The following is a 24,484-nucleotide window of genomic DNA, read 5'->3' as shown; positions in this document are numbered from 1 at the left end:
TACCCACTAAAATAAATAAATAAACCATAAGATTTTTATGAAGATATTTTCAAAAAAATCATCATGGTACATAACAATACCTTAAAAGTAATAAATATTTCTATGCAAAGCAAATATTTATTATAAATTGTTGAAAATCAGAGTAAAGTTCCAATAAGACATAAATCTTGAGCACTGGTTAGAGGTAACTCTTGATATGGTTTGTACGCAAAGATGGTGAGTTTTAATATGACCCTAAATTAGAAAAAAGTAAATCTGATGTATGGTAAAGGAAGAAATTGAAAGGGAGCATTGGCACATGTAATCAGTCAAAAAGAAAGCATTGTGTAGGCTGCTATGGTGTTACTGCATCAACACTTCCTATCAGAGCAATCCCATCAGTAAGTTTGACTTCAGTTATTAAACAAGCTGTCATTTAAAACAAATAGTGACAATACCAGTAGCATGCCCACAAAGAACTGCGTGTGTACATGAATCCCAAATAGCAATTTGTGCAAGAAGTTGCTGAAAAATTTGAACAGTTTCATACTGAGTGGTTTTGAAGAGAATACTTGCACACCAATACCAGTAAATATTAAAAGCAATATGCTTTACATCTCCAAATCAAGAAGACATTACTACACAAATGCAAAATGTTCTCAGTAGCATAACAAACCACACATTCTCTGACTCCATCTAATCTAATGAAGAAAGTAATGCACCTTCTTTTGCTTCTTCCTCTTCATATGGTGTGCAGTGGATTGAACTCATATGTTTAAGTACTTCACTTTGTCTTGAGCAAGACAATTTTAGAACATCCAGTTATCTGATACTTTAAAATGTGATATTAAAGAGGAAAGTCAGTTCAAATCTGGCCATAATATAGGTCATAATACACACTTTTTCTTCATTGCAGGTGCATAAGGCACTTTGTAAGCAGACAGAAACATGAAGCCAGAGGTCCAAGATGCCCACAGACCATAAGTTTAATCAAGTCTCTTTTACAAACTTTATATCCATTATTGAGCTAGTTACTGCAGTTACCTTTGGTAGTAGCTAGGTTGAGGCGAAGTAGGTAGCTACCCTGGGCATAAGTTGCCAGGGGCATGCTCTGCAAGTGCCAGTGTTGTGTGAGAGCAGTACCTGTATTGATTCATGAAATTGCAAGGATATTGTGCCTTCATAAATGAATACCGATACTGCATTGGTGGTCACAGCAGAAACACTCGGAAGCACTCGGTGTGTAGTAAGTGTAGCAAACTATTTTAGTAGCAAACTGTTTGCTACAATTACAGGAGTGCAGACAAGCTTTTTTTTATTGTTTTGCTCCTCAACGTGGGGGGGGGGGGGGGGCAGTCTGGTTAACCTAGCTACAGCTGAGCTGACATCATTGTTAGAAATGAATAACTCCTAAATATGCATTCACTCATGCTCAGTACTTACAAGACAAAGGTCAAATTTTAAAAGCAGCAAAAAAGAATTGAAACAAAAAAGTATAATTTTAACAGTCACAGGGATGTAAGAGTTACAGTTTTGATTTACGGTGTCTGGCCTGAATGTTTGATCTTAAGGGCAAGCTAACTATTCAGGAATAAGCAAACCATATTTTTTACTCCCACCGGGTATTATAGCTAAATACATTCAATGAATGAAACAAAGAGGCATTGCAAAAAATAAATAAATAAATAAATAATCTGCTATCCAAAAAACTTAGAAATGATGTACATTCTAACAGTATTCTTATTTTAAATAAAACTAATGTAAATAAAATGTTTAATATAGGTGAGAACAGTTACATTTAACTGCAGAATTATGTTATGTCTCGTTAAGATAATAACTAAAGTTCTGAACCTGATCAGTGTAAACTAGTAAGTATTATTTTTAACTATCTGTTCACACCACTAAGGGGTGCAGGTGGACTTGCTTCCCCTACAAAAACCTTTGTATGTTTTTTTTCAAAACCTATCATTTTTCTTGGTTTCCTTGATATTAAGGATGAAACTTTTCTTACCAAAACAAAGTTGTAGTCTGCTGAAAGTTTCCTGAATAGCTATCAGAAAGGCTGCTAGATGTTAAACCCATGTCATTGGCATAAAACAAGTCTGTCATGAAAAATATTTTTTTTTCAGTAATGACCTGCATAGAAAAAATTTAAATCATGGAAAAATGGGTGAAGACACACACGTGTTTGTTTGTACAAACACACATACAAACACATAAACACACACACACTCACACACGTGCATACATACACACAAATATAATATATATATATATATATATATATATATATAATGTATATATATATATATATATATGTGTGTATGTATGCATGCACACACACACACACACACACACACACACACACACACACACAAACATTTATGGGTATGGTGGGTTTGACTGTATGTTCTTTAGATGAAACGTTTTGTTAGAAGGGTTGTTTTACAAACTGCTGGTTCATACTAGGATGCTAGCTGTTTTGCACACAGGATTGTGTACAGTGGGCAGTGAGATTTTAGCCTTTCCCCACTGATTTGCAGTCTCAGAGTTGGTATAATCTTTGGAGGTGCAAGTGAACTTGCTCCCCACTACAAAAATGTGTGTATTTTTTTCTTTCGCATTTGTTTTCTTTTGCATGTGCCAGAATGAAAGATTTACAGGTAAATGACTGGGTTTTGCATTACAGTGATTCATGGTTATTCCATAGTAACATTTAGACTGATTTTTGGAGGGAGGGGAACTTTTCATATTTTAATTAATTTATTTATTCTTTTTTTTAATTGTGTGGGCTCTGAGTGTTTGCCGAACTGTAGAATAAACTGGCACATCAGGATGTATACTCAGGTGTTGCCGGTGTGGTTTAGTACTGTGATTAGCACATTAATGAGAAATATTTTTTATTGCAGTGTGGAAAGGAACATTGTGCCTAGTAGGTGAATAATTTTATGTATTAGGCTGGATTTTTTGAAGGGTTTGGTAGCAGTTAACAATGTAGTTCTTTATGAAAAGGACACTGTATGGCATTGAACCAGAACAGTAGTTGGTAGGAACCCTTAAGAATGGTGAATGGGGGTCTTGCTCTTAACATTGTAAGAAGGGCATCGCTTGCCAGACCAGCCTCTATGGGCATCATTACCACATAACATTATGTGTTTTATATATAATTATAGTTTTAGGGAGACACTGAATGTTTGTGTTTCTGTGGGTGCTGTAGTCCTTAACTAAAGTTTTGCTGTCACTGTGGTGTCTGTTGATAGTAGCATTGATAAAGGATAGATGTAGCTTTGGAGCTGAAAGAGACATCATGTGACTCTGAAAATGTTGGTAGTTTCCGATTGTTGTATATCTCAGGTAAGTGGATTTCTATTTTTACTTAATTTTGTAGTTTGTGGTACTAATGTTTGAGTTTAATAATTAGCTTGCTTTCTGATGTAACATTATTTTATAATGTTATGTACATGACTGTACCATACTTCCCTTTTTTCTAGGGTGGCTAGGTCACTGAGATTTTCTTGTTGGTAAGAATTATTTCTGTTTCATTTTCTGTTGCTGCTGTGCAAGTACTTTCTTGTTTTTTTTTTTTTTTTGAGATCTTTAGTTTATTGGTTATAAGTTTATAAGTTGTTAAGGTGTTTATTGAGGAACATGTGTATTGGTGGTTATTTTTTAAGCTCTTTCCTAGGATGTGTATATTTAAATTATTTTTCTTTTGATGCGGATATAATGCATACATTTTGTCTCTGTCATGCTTTTCTGTAGGCTTTTTATTTATTTTAATATTTATAGTACTTGTGTGAGATAAGGTTACTCTGCATGTGACCACCAAGTAACTGGTCATCCATTATCTCCCCAGTCCTGTTTCTTCAAAGTTACTTTACCCTGTCTGTATTTGCCATTACTAGACTTAAATACAATACTGCAGTTCATGTAGCTACTGTGGTCACCCTTACAGGGCATTTCTGCTTTTAACTCCATGGTTACATAATGACTAAGTTAAATAGTTATGTAAGGAAGGTGTGGGGATGAAGTTCTCCACAATGCTGGTGAAGGGGATTTCTGTTTGCAAAAAAAGAGAGATGTCACTTGTGTTTTATGAGCTACAGGTTTGAAGTAATGACCCTTCATCAATTTGGATTGAGGAGTTGCCACGCGGTGGGTTTGAAGTCAACTTTTCATAGGTTCATAGGTTAACACTAGGCATACTTCTCAACCTGGACAAAGCCAAAACTAATGGTGGTACAAAGACCACAAGTAGGGACAGTTTTAAATATTGCTCTTATTAACTTAGAAAGTTGATAGAATAAAAAGTATTGCATCAGCATCCATTTTCTGAAAAGCATGAAGTCTGAAACTCATGTCTGTCATTATTTGGTGACTATAATCTTCAATGATTTGCAAGAAAACAACACAATTTAGGAGGAACAAACCATAAATATGAGACAGATATCTGGGTATTCGGAAGAAATCTGAACAGTTGAGAGATATGACTAGGCTACTGATCTAGAAGAAAATTTGCAGCCATACCACAAGATCTCAAATCATGAATAACCACAGACATGGATAATTAATGTCTAGTTATGACATAGTTCAAAGAGAGCTTGTGAAACATTGGATACTTAACTTTAGACTCTTTCAATAAGTGCTTGAGGAGCTAGGCCTTGGGTGTATTTATGACTGCCCAGCAATTCATCCAGGTTAAGCTTCGAGACAGTCAGGGAGCTACTTTGTTTTACATCCAAGGGCAGTCTATTCAATAAAAGAGGCATTCTCTGAGAAGCGATATCTATCTCACCAGCTGGTCCTATTCACATTTTGGTGAAAATTTAGATCTCTTGAGTGGGTGCTTAGGTTAATTTTTGCTTTGTGATTGAGGAAGTCACATATGATTGGATTCTTCGACATTTTGTAGGCCAGACAGCGGTCCATTTTCAAGAGACTATATTTAACAGAAAAAGAGAAAGAGAGAGAGCACTTTGAGGAGATCAATGTAGGTCAAGAAACATATGCTCTTAGTTGTCTTGGTGAGGAAATGCTGCAGTCTCTCAAGCTGAGTCATATGCTTAGAGAAGTACATGCCAAAGAGGGCATTATTCTCTGTTGTGGGTCTAGTGACTGAAGAGTAGAGAGGGAATGATAATTTCCCTGGACCTTGAAAAGATATAACCCTGGTGTTCAGTCTGCTCAGACTTAAGGATTCCCAAATGACAGTTAATAAACAGTGATCAGAAGATAGTTCATTATCAACAAAAGTGCTCAGGTCCCTGATGACTGGGTCAAATTTCAAGGAGTGTCACCTCTGTGGTAGGTGAATGGGTGCCCTTGCTTGCCAAAGGACACAGTACTTCAATTCTTGGCATTTAGTTTATGGTCATGGTCCAGGCACCATTTGTTGTTTTTTGTTAGGCCCTCCTGAAGAATCTGGAAGTCAGATGAGGAGTTTATTCATCTGTAAACCTAGTCACAGGCCTTGATGTCAGCCTTGACCTCAGAGAAATAAATAATAAAGAGAGGTTGTCCAAGAACTGATCCTTTACCATTGGTAACTACTCTTTTTAATGAGAGTGTGCCATCAATACTAATAAACTGTGTTCTATCAGTAAATCTCTTTGCTCAGTCAACAGGTAGCATAAGTGGTTTATTTCAGTTTGATTAGCTTACTGATAATGTCATAATTTGAAATGTTATCAAAGGCCTTTGCCAGGTTCAGGTAAGTAGTTTTAATGGATTTGCTTTTATCTAATATATTGTTAACTTGTTCAAAGAAGTCCACCAAGTTCAGGAGGCAAGATCTGCTTCTAACAAACCCAAACTGGCCTGGATCCAGTGCTTATAGACTGCCTATTTCTTTAGTAATAAGTTACACAATGATGCATTTGATTGCTTTACAGATATGGCTGGTAAGCTTATAAGTCCATAGTTTACAAGATCAGTAGTAAGTCCCCTCTTGTGGAGTCAGATGACTGCAGTGGTTCTCCATACTTCTGATATGAATCCATTTGAGAAGCCAAGATTAAATAGGATTAATAGCAAGTCTATGAGACAGTGTCTGGTACTTAAAAGGAGGCAACTCGGCACATTATCAGAACCCATTCTGCAGTTATGTTACAGTATGCCATATGCTACCATGTGGCACATTATCAGAACCCGTTGTGTAGTTGTGTTACAATATGTGCTATGCTACAATGTGGCACATTATCAGAACCTGTTGTGTAGCTGTGTTACAGTATGCTGTATACTAAAGTGTGGCACATTATCATTACCTGTTGTGTAGTTGTGTTAAAGTATGCTGTATGCTACAGTGTGGCACATTATCAGAACTCATTGTGTAATTGTGTTATAGTATGCTATATGCTGGTTTTGATTTGGAGATGAGAGGTTGCATACATGAGGTACGTTTGGGGTATTTGACTGATGCTGATGCCTATACTTAATGGTTTTAGGACACTTGGGAAGAGTTTTTATTCAATGGCATCAGTGCATGGCAGTTTTGTTTTGACAGTCTGGGTATGTTGCTTATGTGTGGGTGGGAGAGGGGGTTAAGACAGTGTTTTGTTCACTCTGCAAATGGCTGTGAGTGGGGCATCTGCAGTTTAGCTAAATATTTACATGTCTCACAGATAGAGTCCCTTGGATTAAGCAGGGGGTCATTTTCATTAAGTATATGGCAGTTCTCACACTGCCTTAACAAACCAAGTGCTCTAAGACTGGCAGTAGAAGGGAACAAGTAATCTGTGTCCCCCATGCTGACCAAGACAATAATGTACTGCGAGTCAGTGATGAAAATGAAGAGGTGCTGTCAAAGTATTTAAAGGAAGCAGTTTGTTAGAATCGTGATGATTCCCATCCCTCTTCATAGAGATACGCCCAGTTAGCAGTCAAACTGTTGAAACAAACACCGGACCATGAAAATGCCTCAATAAACCACCAAATTGCAGTAAACAGGTAATAGAAATACTGCAAGCTGTAGAAGTATTCTTCCAAGTAGAACCACAAATTTATTAGCGCAGAAGATTAGCGCTTTTGTCTCTTCACCACGAAGAAACTTCATCAGATAAACTCACACAGCACAACTTCCTTCTTATACAAAGCAGTAATAGGAAGTAGAAAATTAAAGCAACATCCCCCACAAAAAAAAAAAACCTTCTTGTCCAATACATGTAAATCAAGAATAGTAAGTCACATTTACATAGTCTCAAAAGCAAAAAAAGTATATGTATGAAATCTTATAATACTTTCAAAGTATAAGAAAGTTAGCAGTCAAGACTGTGCGGGCAAGCACAGATAAGAGTAAGCTTGCACAAGTAAGTGCAAGCTGCTTACACAGAGCAGAAGTGTGTGTCTAACTCATAGGATATAGAGGAATGTACACTTCCACTAATAGTATGTAAGTGAAAGAAATTCCATGTGCACATTACACACTATGGAACTATTGCTACCACTGCACTGATCTCAGTGCAGTTTCACACAGTAAATAGTAAACAAGAAAACCAAAGAACCAATGGAAAACAACTGAACCCACAACTATCTAGGACATGCAGCAATTACTCCATATCTCACTTAGATTAACTGTCAATCTATCCTAAGATAGCCTGTGCACCTGGTCAAAAAGATTAACAGAGAAAATCCAGAAAGCAGTAAAATAATGTAGAACTGTTTAAAATGGCAAAAATTGTTTCAAATGGCAAAGCAGTTAGACAAAAATGTACTTTCCTAAGCATTTTTTGTGAAAATCCACATGTCCAGTAGCACTTAATTTGGTCTTGCAGTGAGTGCAGGTCTCTGTAGTCTTAACAAGAAGACAAGGGCTGAACTGCACTCCCCCAGTATATAGTAAACAAGAAAGCAAAAGAGCCAATGGAAAACAAGTGAGTCTTGAAGTCAAATTGCTCACAGCTACCTAGGACAAGCAGCAGTTGTCCATCTCTTACATAGTCGGTGTGTTTAGTAACTGGGTGTTTGCTTTGTAGAGTATATACTACAGTTATTTTTGTGTTTTTAGATGTGTCTTTTTTGTCTACTGCAGTTACAATTTCGAAGCTTTTTTTATTATTTTTTTTTCTGGGTCAGTGCTGTACTTTACATTTAGGGCTGCCAGCTGTCCGGTTTTTGACTGGACTATCCGGTTTTCAGTGAAATTGTCCGGTGAAAAAAAATCATCAAAACCGGACTAATGAAGTCCGTTTTTTTTTTTTTTTTTGTGCAGTCAGGAGCAAAGGAGGACCGAAAAGTAAAAAAACTGAAACATATGCAAATTCAATTATGCAGACACAGTGCAAATTACAGCCGCCGCCCGTGTTCTCTCTTCTCTTCCCTTTTCCTTTAAGTATGGGCTGGCTTTAGTCATCAATCAGCTCATGCGTGCGTGCGTGCTTATTCCATTCACCAGTGTGGTGGAATGGAAATAAATCGCGCGGAAATTTTAAGCAGCACAGCACAGTTCCAGCTTGTGATTGAAGAGCAAGAGCCGGCCCAAGACTAGGGGGTGTGTCACCACCACGACCACGTATGCGGACTGCTGGACAGTGTAAAAACTTTCAGACAGATAGTGAAGTCTACGGGCTACAGCAGAAATAATAATTAGATAGCCAGCCTAGGTCAGGTGACAGGTCAGTCAGATTATTCTCTCTTTTTTGTTTTAATAAGTCATCACCATATAGCAGCCTGTCCTTCAAAGACAGTTTTGATTTATTCCAAGTTTTAGTTTAGTACAGACTAGTGTAAAAGTTTTAGTGTAAAATGACCAGACAGGCATGATTTAACTTTGGGTGTGTAATTCAGTGAGCTCTCTCAATACACACATAACAGTATTCCTCAGAAACATTGCCAGAATGCCAGTACTTTCTGGAGAAATATAAAGTGCTACTGTCCTCCTTCCCCTTAGGCAAGCCAGTAACCTTTAAATTGTTTCTACAGCAGCAGTATTCCAACTCATTGAGTTTGCTTTCTAGTTTCTCTGTACTGTATATTTATATATATATATATATATATATATATATATATATATATATATATATATATACATACAGTACAGAGAAACTAGAAAGCAAATATATAGTATGTGTATGTTTGTGTGTGTATTTTATATATATATATATATATATATATATATATATATATATATATATATATATATTTATAAAATCTATATGAGAGAGAGAAATACATGTATAAAATACAAGTGTGTGTGTGGGTTTAGTGTATTTATAGGCTGCTAATGGTAAATGTGAATTCAAGCACCACAAATAAATTAAAAAATAGTAAATTCTGAAATTTGCTTATACACTCTTGAAGCATTTTTGCAGGAGATCTTTGCTCTCTATACCACTCAAAGTGGGGCTAGTCCCCCAGTACCCTGTTACTTAGAGACTGACTCTGAGACTGCTATATCCCTGAGTAAGAGGATTACTTTGACATGCCTCTGTTTTCCCCTCACATTTGTATTTCCAGGCCTGCATTCCCTAGGATCACAGTTGTGAGAATTTCAATAGGCACCCCATGTGTGTGTGTGTGTGTGTGTGTGTGTGTGTGTGTGTGTGTGTGTGTGTGTGTGTGTGTGGCATAGTATCACTTAATTCTGACCATTTGATTTCCGTATGCAGATCTCTGTAGTGCTGCTTTTAGTCCTCTGGTTTCATTGAACTAACACGGACAGGCTTTGTTGACAGGCTGTCCTCCTGCTGTAGTTACCACCCGATTTTGGTAGCCTCTGAATAGTCATTGTGGTTATTGTACATTTTGAGAGTCAAAGTCAGAATCTTTTATCCATCTGAGGTTGGTGGTATGGACAACTTTCCATCTGTAGTGGGTTGTCTGTCAGTGGTCCATCTCTAAACTTTGGCTTGGGCATGTGTAATGTTTATGGATATTGGGTCACATGAATGCAGTCTCCCTATTCTACATTTTGCTCTCGTGCCTCCACAGTCTTTTTTGTAAGGAATTCTCTGTTCAGTAAAGGAGTTGTTTAGCGTGCTATATTCAGTCAGTTGAATTCGAACTTCATGCCCTAGTCTGCTGCATCAATAACTAAGAAGTACGTAGCAGTGCTTACTGTTTTGTGATTGACAGTTTTCATTGACCATCTTTTGATTTCTTACTGAAGTCCAGGATATCAGCTAGGGTTACTCCCATCCACCATGTCCATTCTCTAGCAAACAATGGTAGTTCTGCTGGAATGCATGTATATCAAAAGATATACATTTAATTCAGTTACAATAATACATGTACATTTTTTCCAGCAGGCTACACTGTTGATACATTTGCAGGCTACACTGTTGATACATTTTGACATAAGCAACTTTACAAACACATGTTTAAACACAAGCATCTGTACAAATCAGTTTGATATACAAATGACATATAATTCTTTACAAAACTCCAGCTAGCTGTATTGGCATAATGTTACACATCCACTGCCCTACTTCACCAGGCATGGCTGGCAGTACCTCCTATCGTCACATCTGCTATCAACATTTTTGTATAATGCTTACATTGCCAGTTTCACATTTATCATTACAAGGATTTTCTTTACTCCTGAGCAGCCGGTAGTATTTTCTTGCTTGCTTGTTAAGAGTTCTTTCTGGATACCAATAACAGTAGTCCAAAGGCATGCAAATATGTAATGCACATGGCAATTTAAGCAGGACAGTGGCTGGAGTATCCAAAGGTGAGTTCTGCAGCTGTTAAGATGGTATTTTACCAGGACAAAACAGATCTTCTTTTTGGTACCCCCTCCTAGGCTAGCCCTATTTAAGCATAACGTTGAGTCTTTGAACAATAGGTGGGAAATTGGAAATCACCCTGTTGCCACTGCCAATGCGCAATGCCACTTATCTGTTTTTTTCTGGACTATCCACACAAATCAAATCAATTCTCTGCTCTGGACTGGTAGTCAGGAAATTGGGAAAACACTGTACAAACTCCATTTTTCTGTTTCACAAAAAGAAACAGACTATCAGTGTTTGTTACAATTGGCTGATTTGCTATGCTTTTTTAACAGAAAAGCATAGTAAATCAGCTGAAAGCAGGCATCCGGAACAGAAAAAGAGGGCGTTCCCATCCGCTGATGTCACAGTGATGTCGCAAAATGGGCGTGGTATTGATGGGAGAGTGGGTGGGAATGGGTGGAGTTATGGGTGATGCGAGGGGCGTGACCTTAGTCCGGTTTTAGCCACAAAGAAATCTGGCAACCCTATTTACATTGTCATGCTAAAAGTATATTAACACTGTTGATATAATGCAATAACGGAATGCTCTGAATATGGTTTGTTCTCTTACACTCTATTTCTGTAAACTTTTTGTATTACACCGCCCCGACGTAAATGTACCAACTCCGAGATCACACCACAGTGGAGGAAATAGCGAAGCCACGGATCGGCCCACCAAATTCCTGCCCTGTGTAAGAATTCGATGTTCTGCAGCTTCGATATTGTTAGCGTTCGCGGTTTCGGGTTCAATTAAATGCCTTTCGATGTTGTGCGGTTTTGCGGTTATGATATACACCCAGCATATTGATAGTCTATCCATGAAAATCAGGAATACATGGCGAGGGAAGCCACACTCTGCATATTCCTGCACCTACCTTGGATGTATTCGGCTTTACTGAAATTTTGGACACAATTGTTGCCTTGCAAGTACAGGAACCTAAAAGGCATGCAGTACATTTCCTAGACCAAGTACTGTTGTAGTACTTACCACAAGTTATTGTGCACAGTCTTATAACTTTTGTAGGTCCACAAAATATGCATGGGTCATATTTGCAGACTCCCAACAGTTTATGCACTATCCATGCAAGAACAAGACGTTGGTCCACTGTTTCAACGCTAGGATGCAATCAACGACGTTCCTCCTAAATCAAAATCTCATTTATTGGACAAAGTCTCCTGTTTGCCACCCGGTATAGACTTTCAAAGGGAAGATAAGGAGTATGAACACTCTGTAATTGGAATATGCCCCTACATCTCACTTTCTGTAAATTGAAACCATCAATAATGTTTAGCCATCATGAGGCAGTGCCCCTGTTCTTCAAGCAACACCAAAATGATACATTTATCATGGTGCTTTAACATGTCCAGTCCTTTCAGTATTTCCAGACAGATTTACTCCTCTCCCATAGATTTCCTATCTTAAAACTGTTAGTTGTTGTAGGCACTTCATATTTAGATATGAACCAAGTACTACTAGATTCCTCTGGTGCTCCCTCCTTAAAGTAGAGCATGTCCACTGGATTGATGAGCTCTTCAAAGTGACCCTTCTTCCATTTGACATTGTCCCCAGCTGAGGTCAGACTTTCTCCATCCTTGCTGACAGCAGCCAAGGCAACCCCCCCCCACACTTCTGAATCACCCAATGGTTAAGCAAAACCTGTTTGATGCTTTCTGAAAGTCACTCGCCATGAATTTACTAAACTCCTTAAACTTGGGCTTCACTTCTGTGACTGCCACAGCTATTTCAGTCCTAGTCTGTCAGTACCTATCAATCATACCTAGGGATTTCCCTGCTAGCATTGCATGAAAGGCCCATTTCTCCAAGGAGATCTCTGCCTGACATATAAAGCTATGTTAAACCCAGAGCTGTTGGACATGCTACACCTAAAGAAGTCCCAATCCCTCTGAGCTACACGCTCTAGGGACCTAAACCTTGCCATCACAATAAACAAAACATGCTGGAGGGATAGATTCCTGTCCCAGAGACTTCCTATACTCTGGAACAAGCTATCCATCTATGTCAAGCAAAGTTCCTCATTAGCACTCTTCAAGAAAAATCTTGATGAGTGGATGGGAAATAGGAAATACACCCCGGGGATCACTTCTGTGACTCTGCTCAACAGGAAATTAACTTTCTTGAGTGGCGTAAGCCAGGGTACCTTGTTGGCTAGGCTTACTTAGGCCCTTGGGCCAAAAGCCTAGTACCTACCTATGAACCTATGAACTTCATGGCTTCCCTCATTGCTAATGTCCACCAGCGGGTACTTTCTTGTCACAACTCCTTGCCCCGTCTCAGCTATTAATGTCTTGAAGGGACTCCATTTAGACTGCACCCCACCACCCTCTTCAGCATATAGGAGAGAAGGTCTTATGGAGGTGAAAGCTGAACACATTTCACACAGCAGCATATCGTTGGTGTTCCATAGATACCCTAACTACATGTTTATGTAGTTCCTTCTTCTTTCTTTGTAATTTTGTGCCATCATACTATGAGATTTACTTATGTTCCATTGACTACGTCCAAGAACAATTCACACTTCATCAGTTGTTGTAGAGAGAGGTTTATAACTTGAAATATAAAACCACTAAAACATTGTTTTTTGCATGAAGCAAACCATCCTGCACCCACATCCCCCTGAAACATATATGCCAACTGTACAATTGCACTACAGTGGAGAAAAGTGAAAAAAGCCCAACAGAGCACCGCTGCCTCAACCATATAAATCAACATTGTGTTGAAGCACCACAACTAATCAAAATCATGGAAAAGACACTTGATGAAAGTACCTGAAAAGGGTGTAAGTATACCATAGTACATGCATCAAATACGTTGATATTTTCTTCTTTAAACTTTTTTCTTAAAAAAATTATTTAAAGTACCCTTTCCTAAAAACCAACTATGTGGCGAGTCATACCAAAACACACCATAACAACCACTTTAAATATTAAATTGTTGTTAGTTAATAAAACTACAATTTATAAAACTCGTTAAGTCTCAATAAACACTTAAAATTCTCATTTAAACCCGGGAGCTTGTCAGTTTTTGATAAGTAAGGAAGTGATGTCATTGGTTTATTTTTAATTGGAAGTTTAATTGGATGGTTTAAAGTTTTTTTGGCGCCCAAAGGCTTTTAAATTGTAATCTTGGATGAGATGATTTGCATTCTGAAGAAGTTCCTGTAATAAAGTTTTGGGACGAAAGTGCTGAATAGAAATTTTATCTCGGTGTGGCTGTTTTTTATTTGTTGGTTCTTTTCTATGGGGTTGCACTGTTGTCTAGGATAGTGTTTCTTCTTGATTGCAAGAATAAACATTTCCTCACAGCAGCTACCAAAATTACCCTGGTCAAAACCTACGTTTTGCCCTCACTGTTATATGGGGCTCCAATTCTACCTAACTTACAGACCTTCCCATGAAAAAAATAGACAGCTGATATAACAAAATTGCCAAATTTGCCATAAACACAACTCCTGTAACTCATCACTATAAAGCCCTGCATTCCTTAAGATGGCTTGAACTCCCCCTCCACCTCCAATATGTACAACTTACTACAGTATATAAAATCATCCACAGCCCACTAGCTCTTAGCCCATTAATCAAATTTTATATCCCAAATAAACATCTTACATCTGAAGACAAACATCCCACAATGTATAAACCTAACACAACCCTAGGCCTAAGCCTTTACTCCTGCTCTATGCCAAAACTATGGAACTACCTTCCTTTAACTATCAAAACTGCTACTAACATGCACTCCTTCAAAACCTTTATAAAATGACACTTCAACAAAGCTTGGATGTGCTACTGTATGAACCCAGGCTAAGGTACTCTTACACCTTTTTCTACCTCCACTCTCTCTGTCCCAACTACTAACTTACCCTACCCTCCCTTCCTCTACACATACTCCCCTCAGGTTACACTGATAGCTTTTCCACATCTATTCCTACTATACCTCTATCATACCGTACCCTTCTCTACTTGTACTATCCTACACCTTCACCAATATAAACTGTCACCATATTTCATGATCGCTAGAATATTAATAATCATGATGATAATCATCTATTATGTAAATAATGCTGCATCTTCTTATTATCAGGCTTTCCATGTAATTTATGTTTGAACACTATGATCTTATTATGTCTGTTGAGTTTTTATTCTGCCAAACTAATGTGTAGTTTTTCAAATTTTGTGCTTGAGTGTTATGACCTTATTATGTCTGTTGAGTTTTTATTCTGACAAACTACTGTGTTGTTTTCATATTTGTGTATGAATGTTATGACTTTATTATGTCTGTCTAGTTTTTCATTCTGTTAACCATATGTATCTGGAGCTTTTCCCCCAGGGCCTACTCTAAAAATAGGTACCTCATGACCTAATCGGACGTTGCCAGTAAACAAATGACATATAAATGTTTGTATCTTTCGGCTTTTTCCCGGTTAGGGGTCGCCACAGCGGAACTCCGGTCCGCTAATGATTGGTAGAAGATTTTTACGTGCCGAGTTACCAGCTCTGTTGCACAACCTTCAACGAAGGTACACCCCTTCATGCATGTCTCCACACAGAAGACGCTTTAGCTGAGAATCGAACGGACAACGTCTTGCTGTGAGTTGACAATGCTACCGCAGCACCAATGACATATAAATAAATAAAAATAATAAATAAATATATTTCTAAATATCTATATATCTATAAATATCTACAGAGAAAGAGATGAACTTATATAAATATAAATATCTATATATATATCTATCTATATATATATATATATATATATATATATATATATATATATATATATATATATATATATAGGATACACAACCAAGTCCAGAATAAAAAGTAAAAATCTCTTGTAGCCCTTTAATAAAATAGCCAGGTGAAAAATAGAATAAAGTCAAGCTAAATAGCTATATTTATTTTGTAAAATGCAGGATTCATCCAAATAACATGGCAGCTTACAATGCAAATGGAAAACAGGTAATAACCAATCTAACTGTCTCTGTGCTTCTTTAACATACTCTGATGTTTCCCATATTACAGTAGCTCCCCCCTTATCAGCCTTTACTATAACAACATCCTTACTGTCCCTTAACTGTATCAATCCTTGTCTCTCAATCTTAGATAAATTATCTCCATAATGTTTAAATATGACATTCTGATTACTATGTAATTCACGTAATACTGACTCCTCAATTTCACCCTTGGGTGATGGGGGGGGTGAAATACGTTTTCTTAACTCTGAATCAAGAAGGCATTATATTTACATTTATTGAGTACAGTTTTTTCACCCACAGTTAAGTCAGATGTAGTCAAATTAACAATAAGGTCGTCACCATTAATTACCATTTGCATTTACATTTTGATTAAGTCCCTGAAAGTTTTCTCCATTATAATCATTCCTTCACTTGTGATGTTTCTTTCCACCTCTCCTAAAGGGCCAATTCTCCCCTTGACTCTTTTATGCGTTGGAGGAGCTGCTTCTACAAAGTCATTGTCTGTATCTGTACTGGGTGCATTTGAAGAGAAATCCGAGGCACTAGAATCAGTAGCATAACTGGAACTACGAACGGATTTTAAAATGGCCCCTTCCTCTCTTCCTTTTTTTCTCTGTTAGATTTATTCACAGTCCCAGAGAACCTAACAGCACGCTTATAAGACTTCCAGGAGAAAGCAATATTGGTTTTAAAGTCACCAATGTCCCTGTTAAATTTCTTTAATTTTCTTGTTTTTACCTCATTTTCAAAAGCACCCACTTCATGAAGAAGGTTTGAGTTATGTGCCATCACATTTTTTTTGTCTCAGTATGATGTTTGTATGGACATTAAAAATCTTTGCAGAACTTTAAACTTGAAATACTTTTTAGTACTAGAGGTGAAGCTACAAATGTAATGCCTTCTCGATTTAGAGTTAAGAAAATGTCTTTCACCCCCCCCCCCATTACCCAAGGGTGAAATTGTTTGAGGAGTCAGTATTACATCACACACACACACACACACACACACACACACACACACACACACACACACACACACACACTACACCTATTGAGCAATTTGAAGTATACCTATCAACATGTCTTGGAAATTTGGGAGGAAACTGGAGGCACTAGTAAAAATGCACTTGTACACAAAGAAGTTATGCAAATCCCACACAGATGGCATCCCACCCAGAAAACAAATCAGAAAATCAAATGGCATGCTAATGACTAGCAATGCTAACAATTGCAATACTGTATTGCAATAATTAAATTCTAAAATAACATATTAGTAGTATGTTTATGTTGTAGTCATTCTGACTCTATCCAGAATTTGTTGTTATCAACATTTTTTCATTGAGAATAGCTAGTTTTATAGAAAGCTGGAAGATAAGCAACATGTGTTGGTGTCAACATATTTCAGTGAGAATAGACAGCTTTGGAGAAAACTGCAATAAACCAAGATAGATATTACTGTTGCATTTTAAAGGACTCCATTTATTATGGATTCCATTTGCAGACTCAACGTATACACTTTGCCATGAGTTGGTTCACACTTTGTTTTATAGTATATGCTTTCATTTGTAAAATGGCACATTCTTAATGTAGTCTCTGTTCTGTTTCTAGGAGGAAGATTGTGAGGAAGGGCATGGTAACATAGGAGGTGTGACGTATCATACTGCTAAAAGTGAACAAACTTTTCAAGAACTGGTAAGTGATAAGCCAGGAAACAAAGAGACAGAAGACAGGCAGATAATCCTGTTTGTGTTAAAGATGCAGAGAAATCCCCAAGCATCAGAATCATCATGTGATGGACAGACAGCTATGCTTCCAGTACAAAATGTTGAACACCAAATCCCCAAGCATCAGAATCATCAAAATCTAAAGCCCAAAATACAAAATGTTGAAAAAGTTAACTGCAAGTGGGTTTTTTGAGGGGAGGGGGTGGACAAGCTCTTTGCGCCACCCCTCAGTGTTGATTCACCCAAAATCATTAATGAAATTTTTTTAAACACTGCAACTACTGCAACATCTTTATGGACAGTATAATTTGAGAGAGGATTAATTAGGTTGTCAGAAACGTATCCAGAATCTTAAAGTAAGTATTCTACAAATCTTTTTCTAAGAGACTTGGTTTTCCTTAACCTGAGCTTCCGCCTATATTTATTAATGCTTCAACATGGTTTCTTATAAATGGATGGAAAAAGAAGCTGTCATTGCTTTTTAAAGGTGACACATTTGTTTTATTTTGTTCTCCAGATATTACTCATCCCCATATAAAATCTAAAGATTATCTCTTTGCCTACATATACCCATTTCCCTGAGTTATCAGTATCCTGTTTTCTTCCAGTGGTCTTTTAAAACACACTTATGTCTATGATATTTCACACTTAAAGTATCCATGAAACCTCTTCCAGCACTATTCGTCAAGAACTAGAACTCATCAACTGGACCCATCTCTTCACCTGCCCTGACCATACCCCCCTCATTTCTACATTTTGTAACATATTCTGTCCTGCCCATAACAAGCTATTTCTCCTAAAATAGGTCAGAATAAAAAGCTATAATACTCCATGGATAACTAAAGGTTTAGGAAAGCAAACAAATCAAAGAAACAAAATGAATGGAAATCATGGAAATAAACCCATATGAAAGTACAGAGTTCAGTAACTGGCTACAGTAAATAAATAAATAATGCAAAAAAAAAAAAAAAAACAAGCCAGACTGTCCTGTCTCAAGTCTGTCCATGACAGTCAGCCTAAACTGTTCTGAAGAGCTCTAAAACATATTAGCACCACCAAAATTATTCCAAAGCTAAAAATATCCTTTCTCCCTGCTTAACTCTGAGTTACTTAGCTCTCCTCAAACAAATGCAGAAAAACGTAATTTTTCCCCTCTCCAGACATTGTGTTTTTTGTTAATTTTACCACACTTAACTTTGATACTCCTTTCACAATTCTATTAAAAGCCAGTATTTTATTTTAATGGTATTCCCACTAAAGTAGTAAAAGAATTTCTTAACAGCATTGCATATGCCTACAAATACTTTTTCGTGCCCTTTACTCAGGATTACACCTCCATCTTAAAGAGGATTGAAAACAAATTTTTTAGCTTTATTCACCTGCCCAAAAGAATGAACATTAGTTCAGTGCATACCTGTCCAAAAAGATGACTGGTTTCTTATCAGTGGAAGTGTAGTCTTCCTTCTAAACTTGCTTAACTTTTAACCTCTTATGTGAATTCTGTTTCCCCATCTTCAGAGCACCATACTGACAAATTCCACTGATCATTCTTTTAGAAATTATAATGCCATACAACGTATCAGGACCCCCCCTTCAGTTGGCTATTGGTGATATAATAGTTGTCATAACCTTCTGAGCTACCTGGAACTCTCTCCCCAATGAAATAACAAAAATCAGCAATTTATTGCAATTGCAGAAGCAACTTAAACTCTACTTTTGAAAACAAATATACCCAAAAGGAAAAAGCTAACTGTTCAAATGAGAGATGTATTAAAAACAAAAAACAGGAATTCATGACAGTGTAAAAATCTAATATGTACAAGCTTTCACATATACAAACCAGTTTATCAAGTAATGAAAAAAGTTCCATCTCACATCCACATGTATATATACATCCAGAATAAATCAATTAAATAATTAACCCATAATTAAATCACAATTAGATCAAAAATTCATTTAAGAATCTATGAGGTAGTTCCCTAGATTTTAGAACAGGTTTTAAAGGACAGTGTTCCTTTAAACATGGATAGGTTAATGCATTTAATTTCATATTCACATACTTCTGTTCTAGTTATTAAACTATCTTTCCTAACCCCATTATTAATCAATTGTATAACTGAAAATTTAAAACTGTGCATTATACCAATCAACGTAATATGTCTCGTTAAAGCATTTGTAGTATTCATTTTCTTTATTTCATACATATGCTGAGATATTCTGTCTCATGCACTTCTGTTCATTTTCCCTGTATAAAATGAATTGAATCCAGAACATCTAGCAATATGTATAAAATCCATACTATCCCAATTAGCATGATGAAAAACACTAAATTTATATTTCATTATAGGTTGTGTAAATGATGAAGTTGCTTCTATATTGCAACAATAGTTGCATTTTAAACATGGAGTTGAAACTTTACATGTATTTAAACTCACATCCCTTATAGTATCATCATTTTCTACAAACAATTTCCTATAACATAGCTGTCTCTTCAAGTTCAATTTATTTTTAATTACTGTCTTTGGATATTTACCTACAATCTTGTCTATATCAGGTAAAGTTGTCAAAATACGGACATTTCATCTAATAAGATCCGTTATGTAGCAACAGTTACTACTAAAAGTCAAAGTAAATGATAATACTACATTATCTTTATGCATTTTATTTGTATCACATAAGCGTTCTTTATCTTCAGAAATAAAATAAGGACACACAATACCTTTACATTGTCTTTTAACATCTTCTAATGCCTTATCTATTTCTATTACGGAAGTCAACAGATATAGCACCTGCATCTACATTGAAAACAGTGTAATCCAATGTTAGTCTTGATAATTTATAAAACTGACCTTTAAGTATATTCCTATGCACATATCCAGGGTGCATACTGCTACGCTATAAATAACAGTTCCTTTTAGCATTGATTCTATATAATTTGGTAGCTAAACATCCATTCTTATCTTTGTACAAGGCTACATCCAAGAAATCAATAGAATTATTAGAGGTATTAGCTTCAAATTGCAAGAGGAAGACAGTATTCTTATAAGAGGATTCTTATCTGAGTCCCATAACATAGAAATGTCATCCACAAATGTAGTATATAATAAAATATGTTTAACAAAAACATTCTCATTAAATAAAAATGTCCATTCCCAGTCTAGCATAAGGAGATTGGCATATGCATTAGCAACAGGGTACCCATAGCCACTCCGTTGTTTTGTAAATTTATTTTCTCATTATAACAAAAAATATTATTTTTTAACACTAATTCTAGGAACATACACACCATTTCCATTGAATCAGTAGAAAGAGTTGAATTAAGATTCAAAATTATACCAATTAAATTAACTCCTTCATTAAGACAATATAAGACAAGCCCTCAGGCAAAAACAAACAAAAAAAAAAAAAACAAAATACAAAAACAAAACAAATATACCCCCAATACACCCTCTAAAACCTATTATCTTAATACTAACACATAAATCTATGTGCATCTTCAAATATTGTTTTACCATCCAAATAGTAACAACTGTCCCACTCCTTCATTAAGACAGTAACTTTATGGCTTAATGTCATATGAATGCAAGTGGATTTTACTCATTAATAATAATTATATTGTAGAGACACATAAATTGTATTTAATACATTTTATTGTTTTAAAAGATATTTGTATAAATGCAAGTAATAACTTTTTCTCTATTCCTTATATTAATTACATTTATCTTCTTTTAAGAAGTTCATTAATTCTAATTAAAATGTTAACTATCTTAAGTTTTTATGTTCTATTGCTTATACTAATGAATGTTTAGTGACACATAATTTTAGTAAAATGGCAGATTTTAAAAATAGTAGTATATTTCTTGACATCACTTCCTAAATGGCAATAAACTACACTCAGCAGATTATCTTCTTGGAAGATATACAGTAGTTTAGAAATGGACAATTGACTGTTTTTACAAATTTGTAGGGAGTATGTAAGTTCTAAGTAAATATTACATATGATTTATATATGAAAGATCTTTCTAAGATTTTTAGTCTTTTTAATTTATATTAATAGTAATTTAGTAAGCTAATAAAGTATATTTATCTAAAGTGTATAGAACTCTTAGAACTGATTTTGCATGCTCTGATATGGAATATTGGGATTATTCTAAAAATTTAATAATGAAACTTCTGATGAAAATAAAAAAATGAAATTAAAGTCTACAGTGAATTCTACATCTTCACTATATTGGAAACATTTCATTTGGAAATGTTTACATAGAGTTCATATCACAAGACATAAGGGGTGTTAATGTACAAGTCAGCTAATATAAATTGTAGTATAATCTTAGATGCTGATTGGGTACATATGGTGTTAGAATGTAAGACAGTGTCTATTTTTGGAAAGAATTTAATAGTTTTACTCAGCCACTGTTGTCAGATAGATGTAGTATTTCTAAATTCTTGATTTCATATAATGCTCCATTTCCTGAAATTATTCCTATAACACAAGTGTCTCTTCATTGGTCTATTCCAGCTAAGTAACTACAACAAAATTGGAAAAATAAAACTACCCCATTATTTATTGAATTTATAAATTTATCAAAAAATGTTTGTAAGAATGAATTGTCAACTTTTAAGATGAAAGCATCAAATATTACACATCTTTACAAATCTTGACTTAAACTTAGGGATCTGCTTGAAAAATATTAATGTTTTAAAATTTTCTATGTGATCTCCATGTTATGGACTCTTGAAAATAGTTATATAGTTGTTAAGTTTTTTCTTTCTCTGTTATTGTTAAAATTTGAACAAAAAGTTTAAAAAAATAAACATTTGACATTCACGGACAAAGAATAACCTTACCTTAACACACTAAGTTGCCACTAAATTGCAAATTAAGATCTTTACACTACCATCAGCATGTGCCTTCTTGTTCTCCCTGTTTTACATACAGTCTAGACTGTACTGATAGGTATATATTCTAAAATTGTAAATATTGCTCTTTACTCTTTTATTATTCAGTGTCCTTCCTTTTTTTGCATACCCAGTATTGTTATAAACCCTGTATTACTGCTAACTTTAATTATATTCCTTACCAGTCTTAACAATTCATTATCAAATTATAAGTATTAACCATAGCCCTGTTTTAACTATGTGCTTGTCTTTGTGCCTGGGATATGACTGAAAAAGGGTCTTCAGACCAGTTCATTCTCCCAGTTACCAAACTCACATAAATAACTTATTAAATACACACACACACACACACATACAGGATTCAGCTACTATAGACTCCTTCTGTTTTATATTTTTTTCATACTCTGCTGAATTCACCATAAGGGCTGAAGATGCAAGAGATGAGGGAGATGCTAAATAGTGGCAAACTAAAAAACAATTGAATAAACAAGGTATTCCATGCATACTCCTTCACAGTTACACTCAAGAATGTGCAATTAGATCCCTCCTATGGAGTGTGCTCATAGGCAACAGATAAAGAAAAAACTAATATAGTAAAGTTAGAGATGGACTATATTACACAGAGTAATAAACAAATAACGAAACTCTATGAAAAGAAACATAGTTGATGGAAGTAAGAAGTGTATAAGCTTGTATTTATTTATTCTTATTTTTATTTTACCATTGTTAACCAGCTGTCCAGGGACTCTGTTCAGCTATGACCTTGACACATAGGCAGCACATAAGGCAATCATTTTTTTAGCATTAAAAACAATATTTAGAAAGTATTTATGAATGAATAATTTGCAAAACAGTTACAAATGAGTGATTTATAAGACAGTTAATGCTTTACAGCTATGACTGGAGTAAGTGGTAGTTAAACAAGATTATTTAACTCCATAATAATTTCCAGCACCACTCAAGTTCTTCTTATCACAGTGGTCAACAGGCTATTCCAAATGAAAATAATAACACTAAACATTAAAAGATTAAAGACATGGTGTGTGTGTGTGTGTGTGTGTGTGTGTGTGTGTGTGTGTGTGTGTGTGTGTGTGTGTGTGTGTGTGTGTGTGTGTGTGTGTGTGTGTAGATTTGGGAGACATTATGGAGACATATTATTCACTAAACACTGAATGATCTTTATCCTGCAGACTTCAGTTTGATTCCCTAGTTTTCCTGTAGCATATTACATAATTATAAGCTCATATCCAGACTAATCATCCCACGATGCACTGAGAATTAGAAGCACTTGTGTTTATTGGTTATTACCTGGTAATAAGGTAATCCATGCATAAAAAGAATGATGCAGAAATTAATGATTTATAGCCAGAAAGAAAAAAGTATACATTAATGGGAAATATGGGTCATTTGAAAAGAAGAGCAAGAGAATAGAATGTTATTTGTTTTTCCTGGAGGGTAAACATTTTTGGAGAAAAAGGAATCAATGCACAAACAGATATTAGAGCCTAGACTTGGACAGTGATCAAAAGGGTGAGGCTGAAAAGGGAGTATGTTGAAGAGAACAGAAAAGAATACGAGTGGGAATGCTAGTAAAATTAATTTCAGGGTTTAAAAGCAAGAAAAAGGGAACTCTGCAACTAAGGGATGAACATTTATCATACAGTCAACCTGCATTAGCATTCAAAACATGCACACAAGTTGGACACAGCAATCAACTTTCCATTTATGACTCGAGTATAATTCACAGAATGAAAAGTGGTAGCTGCAGTGATATATACCATAGTTGCAGTGACTAAAACTTAAACATTATGGCTGAGTTTTGTTTACTTTCATCTGTACCACTAACCATAACACATTGCAACCTGCCTAATTTTTGTCAATGGCGTTTCTTGCAGCTCCACTTGAACTGACTTTTAACCCCTGAAATTTACTTTAATAACGCAATAGGACCAGGTAATATCCACAAACCAAGCAATACCCACAAACCAAACAATATCCACAGTCCTGTACTGGCAGAGCTGTAGATGGCTCATTTAGCACCCAGTGCTGGCCCGCAATGAAGCACCTCACCCCCCTCAGACCTTCAAGGGAAGAGCAAAAAAAGTATTTTACTGTAGCAAGCCAATTGCTATATTTGTAGCAGCTGGGTTACTACAGACATGCCCCCAGCTCTTCCATTA

General features: G+C 35.8%; 1 protein-coding gene across 2 annotated transcripts in view; it reads left to right on the top strand.

The window, feature by feature from the left end:
- The window catches only part of ECT2L (epithelial cell transforming 2 like), a 1,012,011-nt gene that overhangs the window by 671,513 nt on the left and 316,014 nt on the right, over nt 1-24,484 (top strand). For both annotated transcript variants that reach the window (XM_044064710.1, XM_044064701.1), the window contains exon 15: nt 17,290-17,373. In XM_044064710.1, the coding sequence (XP_043920645.1) occupies nt 17,290-17,373 (84 nt within the window). The remainder of the gene's footprint in view (nt 1-17,289; nt 17,374-24,484) is intronic.

This window comes from Protopterus annectens, chromosome 1.part0 (assembly GCF_019279795.1).
Source record: "Protopterus annectens isolate FY-2018-M chromosome 1.part0, PAN1.0, whole genome shotgun sequence".
Lineage (NCBI taxonomy): Eukaryota > Metazoa > Chordata > Ceratodontiformes > Protopteridae > Protopterus > Protopterus annectens.
The sequence above is the reverse complement of the archived record's forward strand: the minus strand, read 5'-3'. Positions and strand labels throughout refer to the sequence as shown.